The 7,758-nt window shown below is 38.2% G+C and overlaps 1 protein-coding gene across 3 annotated transcripts in view; it reads left to right on the forward strand.

The window, feature by feature from the left end:
* Positions 1-7,758, forward strand: part of tfcp2 (transcription factor CP2) — a 31,196-nt gene that overhangs the window by 6,968 nt on the left and 16,470 nt on the right. For 2 of the 3 annotated variants that reach the window (XM_053642739.1, XM_053642738.1), the window contains exons 9-10: positions 3,543-3,628; positions 4,736-4,784. In XM_053642739.1, the coding sequence (XP_053498714.1) occupies positions 3,543-3,628; positions 4,736-4,784 (135 nt within the window). Of the gene's footprint in view, positions 1-1,745; positions 3,521-3,542; positions 3,629-4,735; positions 4,785-7,758 lie in introns of those variants that run through there. The other variant, XM_053642741.1, reaches the window with a different exon arrangement.

The following is a 7,758-nucleotide window of genomic DNA, read 5'->3' on the forward strand; positions in this document are numbered from 1 at the left end:
GCCTTAACCCTCTTGGGCATGGAGTTCACCAGAGCTTTACAGGTTGCCACTGGAGTCCTCTTCCACTCCTCCATGACCATTTTGTGTCACTGTCCAAATTCTTATGGACCTGAATGTATGTGACCATTATACAGGTAACCTGGTCCTCCAACCCTGCTTGTGGAGCTTACAACAAATGCAAGTTCATTAACATGTTACCTATAGAAGTTGCACTATTTGGTTTAGCCCAAACTAATTACCGCCTTGCTGAGTGTCATTCTACTTTATTAAACATAACTTTATTTATGGACTTTAATGTTGTGAATTCTTTATATTTCCGGATTTCTTGAGTTAATACTGCTGAAAATTTCATGTGATTAGCCTGACAGGAAATATATTTACTGAAAAAAAAATGGTGACCCGTCCAATACTTATATCCCCCATTGTAACTCAAAACACCTGCAAAGGTTTCCTGAGCCTTTAATCTCTCCGTCTGGTTCTGCACACACAACCACAATCACGGGGAAGATGAAAAGTAAATTTTGCATTTCAGAAAAGTAAAGTGGAAAGTAAATTTGGAAAGAAAAGAAAAGTAAATTTTGCATTTCAGAAAAGAAAAGTGGACAGTGAGTGCCGAGTGTTTAATAAGGAGTGGACAACAAAATATTTTTTCACTGAAGTCCGGTCAACGGTTGTATGCCTGATATGCCAAGAAACTGTTGCGGTTTTCAAAGAATACAGTATCAGCCGTCACTTTGCCACGAAGCATGCCAACTACGCTAGCAAGCAGTCAACGCAAGAACGGGTGGCTACGGCTCAGAGGTTGACTGCTAATTTAGAGACTCAGCAAAAAAATTTTCACTGATAAACTGCGATTCAAGAGTCAATTACCAAGGCAAATTTTTTTTAAAAAAATCGCCATGTGGAACTGATTGACGAAGATATAGCCAGCGAATTAAACAAAAAGGCAGAGTCCTTTAAGTTATATTCATTAGCACTGGATGAAAGTAACGACATAAAATACACTGCTCAGCTCCTAATTTTTATCCGAGGGATTAACAACAGTTTTGAGATAACGGAGGAGTTTTTGATCATGGAGTCCCTGAAAGGCAAAACTCAGGGAGAGGACTTGTATAACCAGGTGTCTGCTGTCATCAAGAGAATTAAGCTACCTTGGAGTAAACTTGCCAATGTCACCACGGATGGATCGCCAAATTTAACTGGAAAAAACGTTGGGCTGTTGAAAAGAATCCAGGATAAAGTGAAAGAGGAAAACCCTGACCTTCACTGCATCATTCATCAGGAATCTCTGTGTAAGTCTATATTGCAGCTTAAACATGTTGTGAATCCAGTCGTAAAACTGGTTAACTTTATATGAGCAAGGGTACTTCAGCATCGTCAGTTTATTACGTTCCTGGAGGAACCCGATGCGGATCACCAGGACTTCCTTTACCACTCTCGTGTCCGCTGGTTAAGTTTGGGCAAAGTGTTTCAACGAGTGTGGTAGCTCAAAGAGGAGATTAGCGAATTTTTGGAGTTAATGGGGAAATCCGACAAATTTCCTGAGCTAAGCGACAACAACTGGCATTGTGACTTTGCGTTTGCTGTGGACATATTTTCACACATGAATGAGCTGAACGTGAACCTACAGGGGAAAGATTAGTTTGTGCACGACATGTACACAAATGTTAGAGCCTTCAAATCCAAGCTGACTTTATTCTCCAGACCAATTTCAAACTAATCTTTCTCTCATTTCCCCACACTAGCCATGCAGAAAGAGACGACCCGAAACACGAAGAAATACAACAAATCACTGGACGAACCGCACAGAGAATTCTGCCGTCGGTTCTCTGATTTTGAAAAAATTGAAGTCACTTCAGCTGGTGTCCTGTCCCCTGTCACAAGACCCTGAAACAGCACCACAGGAGCTGCAATTGGAACTGATCGATCTTCAGTCTGACTCCGTCTTAAAGGAGAAATTCAACTCTCTTAAACTGAATGACTTATATGCTTCACTTAATGAAGCCACATTTCCAAACCTACGGAGGACGGCACAGAAGATGCTGACGTTGTTTGGCCCGACCTACGTATGTGAGCAGACATTCAGCGTCATGAACATCAACAAAGCCCCTCACAGATCCAAGTTAACTGACCAACACCTCAGATCTATCCTGAGAATTGCCACAACAAAACTAACTTCAGACTTTGATGCATTGGCAAAAAAGGGAGATCACCAACACTGTTCTCACTGAAATTGAATGCGAGTTTCTCTACTGTGTTAAGAAATTAATGCATTTGGAAAACAGTTAGTACAATGAGCCTTGCATATTCATGCTTTGCTACCTGTTAAAGGCCAAATCTTTTAATGTAATGGCTTTTACATGTCATTTATATTAGTTCACACAAACACTCCATCCGTCTGTTCCTGGCCCGGCCCCTCTGTCAAATTTTAGAACCCATTGTGGCCCGCGAGTCAAAAAGTTTGCCCACCCCTGCACTAGAATATATAAAAGTTCCACTTTTTGAATTTGAACTTTTCCATGCTATTCTAATTTTCTGACCTATACATGCTTTTCCTTTTTTCTGATTCTACTGTATTATTGAGAGCACTGCAGAGCAACTGAATACATGACGCAGCTATAATTGTATGGGTGTTTGTATGTGTGTGAGAACAGTTTGAAAGAGAGAAATTATATTGTACTGTAAATCACAAATCCCACCCTGTGTATGAGAGTCAAAGAAGGCTACTGAGCTTTGAAGATTTTTGCATTATGTAAAGAAACCGGCGTTTAAACGATTAAAATTCTGAAAATGAATGAATGTTCGGTAATTATGATCAGAACTGATGCTGGTAAAAAATCGAAGTCAGTGAAAGTGGAAAAAATATAATTTTTCTGTGACAGTTTTTTGACATGGACATTTTTGTCCTTTTTTTGGGACCTGAGTAGTAGGGTTTTTTTGTTTGTTTGTTTGTTTGTTTTTTTGGGTTTGTTATTATTTTATTTATTTATTTATTTTAATCTGAGACTGCATAAAAAATATGAATGCATCAAGATTAATGTTGTTAATCATTGACATGTCAAAGACTAATCAAAGAAAAAATAATTCTGCTTAGCATTTAGTATATGGAAAATAATTACTGTTCTTTTTTTTCATAAAAAAACATCTGTGGCATTATGTAAACAAAACATTTCAAGGGCTATAATTCTTAAAATGAATGAGTGTTTGGTAATTATGAATAGAATTGATTCTGTTAAAAAAAAAATCAACTTCAGTCAAAGTGGAAAAAAGTAATATATATTTTTGACAGTTTTTGGACATTGACATTTTTGTCCTCTATGGACCTAATGTGTAACTTTTTTTAAATTGACACACAAGGGTTAATAATTAGCTTTTTACTTAGCTGCCTCCTCTCTGGAATTTAGCATCAACTGCAAAACAATGAACAATGTTAATACTCTTAACATTTATTTGAGGTAATCATGACCATAACATTTAATTAGCTGTTTGCCTCATTGTGGTGACAACTGAATATGAATGATTGAAATAGTTTTCTTCTCTAGTGCTCACCGTGGCCTGAGGCCACTTATGTCAACAATTCTCCATCACCAGGCTTCAGCAGCACCCACAACAGCTTCCCTACTGAAGGGTAAGATCACACATGCCTGTGCTCTCTGTTCTTATGCTACTAAGTGATGGATCTGTAGTGCATAAGACTTATTAAGCATTAATTTTTATTTACATTATTAAGATTTATTAAGCACTCAGCCATTATTCACAAAAGTTGCATAACAATGTTTGTATGTAAGCAAGAATGCTGTATGAACAACTGTATCTGATGCATAAAAGGCCATATTATACCAAATGTCCTTTTTATAGCTTCAAAGATACCATAAATTTGTACCACTAAACACAAAATAAAAATGTAACAGTTTTGGCAGAGGAATTGATTGTTCAAGATCTTCAGTTTTGCTATCCTTTTTAAAACTTCAAATAATGATCATGTAGGCAATTGTGATAATGTGCTATATTTCTAGTTGCCAGACTTGAATGATATGCCAGATTTAACTGGTTTTAGATCTAAATTATTAATAAATACGGGTGAGCCAAATTCCCATCATGAACTCCCATTTAGTGCAGCAGCTTAAAGGTGCTGGAGAAATGCCATGTAGCATCAGGCCTTGCAAAATTTGGTTGTGGATTAGCCTCTTGGTAAGACGTCTTCATAGCCGTACAGAGATACCACCTTCAACTTCAATGCAAAGCTATCTGCCCTTCGGCAGCCCAGTGTAGATCTCCATAGTGACTCTTCCGTGCAAATGTGGCAATTCCTTAATTGGACTAATGAGCTGATGAATATCCACTTCTGCACATTTTGATTCACATTTGCAAATTAACAAATTAATTTGCATTATTTACAAATCACAAGCTCCTAACATTTGCAATTATGATATTAATGCTATTTTCTGTACTTGCCGTAATTACTTGATATTGACATTGATTTTAACGATTTAACTGCAAGTCGGGTATTACTCAGGTTGTTACTGTTACTCTAAAATTAACACACTCTGAACTCCATAAAGATGAAATTGAGTAAGGAAACTATCGGTGGAATTTGTGCTTAAGTTTTGTTGTACATAGCTTTTGATAAATAAGGGCCAATATGTAATTGAAATCTTGTCATCCTACAGCTTGTCTGCCCTATCTCTATTTTTTTCCTTCAGAAAGCTCCTAACTTGGTTGCATTTGTGTCTAGGAATGGCTCGCCGACTCACCAGCCAGAGCCAGTGGTACAGGTAGCAGATGTGAGTAACTTTGTTTTCCAATTTTTGTCTGATTTATTTTTTTTTGTGCTGTTCATTGGTTTGCTTTTCTTGTCAATTGAGAGCTTAATTATTTTTTTTTTTTCACAATTTGTTTGGAAATTGCACACACTTAATATTCAACGTAGTATATCTCATATTATGGAAGTATTTGGTTTATGACTAAACAAATTCCAGGTGTTTCCTCGCTTTGTTTGAAATGAATGATAGCATCGGTTGCACACCGGCTTCAGAGCATCAATTATATGTTTGTTGTCATCCGCCTAGAATGTGAAGTATTTCCATATTTGACTCTTACCACCTTTCCTCTCAACGAGTCGTGGCGGAGCTGAACTTGTCTCCATCTTCTGTAGTTTTTCCCGTGTGCTTGTAGATGATGTTCTTCTTACAACTTGTGGATCAACTAAAACATACTTTTTTTTCCGTATTTGCTACCGTCATCAGTTCCGTAAGAATTGCAACCTCGGTACCTTCATTACCAAATGTACCTATGCTACTGCAGTAAAACAAGGACCGTCACGTTTTAAGAATGTGTAGTGAAGTATCGGTTCTCGTGACATCCCTAGATTGAACATTGTATGTCTGAGTTAGTGTAGAACATGCCACTTACTGTTGCCCGTAGGTGGTGGTATAATGATGAATGATTATTGGTATGTAGATGTCTTCAGGGCAGGATTCGTATCAAATATGTGAAGTTTGGTGCAAATTGAACATTGTATGTTTGAGTTTGTCTAAAACATGCCATTTCCTGTTGCCAGCAGGTGGCACTATGACTATAACTGAATACTGGCATGAATGACTTTTATCAAACATGTGAAGTTTGGAGCAGATTGGACAGTGCATTTATAAGTTATAACAACTTCCTTTTTCATGGTGAAACATCGAAATTTGTGAAACCCACATGCCGTGCAGCGAAAACTCAAAAGCGTCGCAATTTAGCATTGTCAAGGCCTTTAGATTAGACTGACCAAATATGATGTCGATCTGATGAAATCTCTAGGAGGAGTTTGTTAAAGTATGAGGCCTGGAAATAGCAAAATCTGAGCAAAAATTTTAGACAAATCAAAATGGCTGACTTCCTGTTGAGTTTAGGGCATGGTTTCCAGAGACTTTTTTTGTACATATTGGCATGTTACACATGTGTACCGAATTTCATACATGTAGGTGAAACATAACGCGAGGCGCACATCATTGAAATTTTGTCGGTGGTGCTATTGAGCAATTTTTCCTCACTCAATTCTGGAACCCCTATCAGATTTTCACCAGTTTTGACGCGTCTGCAAAGTTTCGTGAGTTTTTGGGTATGTTTCGGCCCTCTAAAATGCGATTCATTTGAGAAAAGAAGAAGAAACTGAGCAGATCCAGTAGGGCTTCACACCAGAGGTGCTCAGGCCATAATTAAAGCTGCAAGCAGTGATGAACGGTCCCTCGCACCCGGGTGCATGTTGGGGATGCTCTGCCATGGGAACACCATTCCATTGTGTTTAGCACTTATATGTTGTTATGAGTATATCACCATGTAAAAACAATTAAATTTCCTGTTGGCAGTAGGTGGCGCTATGACTATAACAGAATATTGGCATGTAGATGTCTTCAGGTCAGGATTCGTATCAAACGTGACATTCTGGAAAGATTAGGCATTGTATGCTCGAGTTATAACAGCACGCTTTAGCACATAGCTAAGTGTTGCTAGCATGTTTAGAATTTGCTGGCATATGTATATATGTTGCTAGGAATACATCAATGTAAAAGATGACACTTTCTGTTGCCAGCAGGAGGCGCTATGACTGTAACTGAATATTGGCATGTAGATGTGCTCAGGCCAGGATTCATATCAAATATGTGAAGCTTGGTGCAGATTGAACATTGTATGTCTGACTTAGTGTAAAGCAAATCATTTTATGTTGCCAGTAGGTGACGCTTTGACTATAACTGAATATTGGCATGTAGATTGCCTCAGGACAGGTTTTGTACAAAACATGTGAAGTTTGGTACAGATTGAACATTGTATGTTTGTGTTATAACAACTTCCTCTTTTGTGGCATTAATAGCATGCTTTAGCACGTAGCTTGCATGTTGCAGCATAGTTACCATTTGCTGGCATGTTTCAGTATGTTGATAGCCGTGCATCACAGTGTAAAACATGTCACTTCCTGTTGCTAATAGGTGGCGCTATGAATATAACTGAATATTGGCATGTAGATGTCTTCAGGCTGGGATTTTTATCAAACTTTTGATATTTGGAACATATCGGACAGTTTAGCATTGTCAAGGCATTTAGTTGAGACAGAATATGATGTCAATGTACAGCATTTGGTGACTATAGGTAAAACTAACCCCACAACTTTTGTCAAAAGGGGGCGCTACAGAACTCCCTCTCCATGCTTGTTTCTAAGGCTTTGCCAGTCTCTAACGGCCAACAACTCTGATGTGTGTATCGAGTTTCATGTAATTTGAAGCATGCCAAGAGCCTCAAAAACACCCAAGATGATCATTAAAGTTTGATCCGTTGCCATGACAACAGTATTTAAGATATCAAGAATACTTTCACAGGTCTACATCTGCCGTGTTTTGACATTATTCTGCTGATGTTTGAAGCAAATCAGGTAAAAATAAGAGGGTGATTTCAAAGCATTTTTAAAAGTTACACACTTCCTACTGCCAGTTGGTGGCACTATGACTGACTCACAATACTTGCTTCCATGTGAAAGGCCTGCTTCAACAAACAAGCCGCTGCAGTTTCATCCAAATCCATCAATGTATGCAAAAGTTATAACACTTCCTGTTTCTCTGCCAAAGATATCAAAAATCCACTCGCAATTTAGCGTCCTCAATGTCATGAGTTCATACTGACCAAGTTTTATGGCGATTGGATGAATTCCCTAGGAGGACTAAATCAAGTTCCAGAGCATGCGTTTTTCAAACAACCCTAAATAGCCGAATTCCTGTTGGGCAG

Source organism: Ictalurus furcatus, chromosome 15 (assembly GCF_023375685.1).
Source record: "Ictalurus furcatus strain D&B chromosome 15, Billie_1.0, whole genome shotgun sequence".
Taxonomy (NCBI): Eukaryota; Metazoa; Chordata; class Actinopteri; order Siluriformes; family Ictaluridae; genus Ictalurus; species Ictalurus furcatus.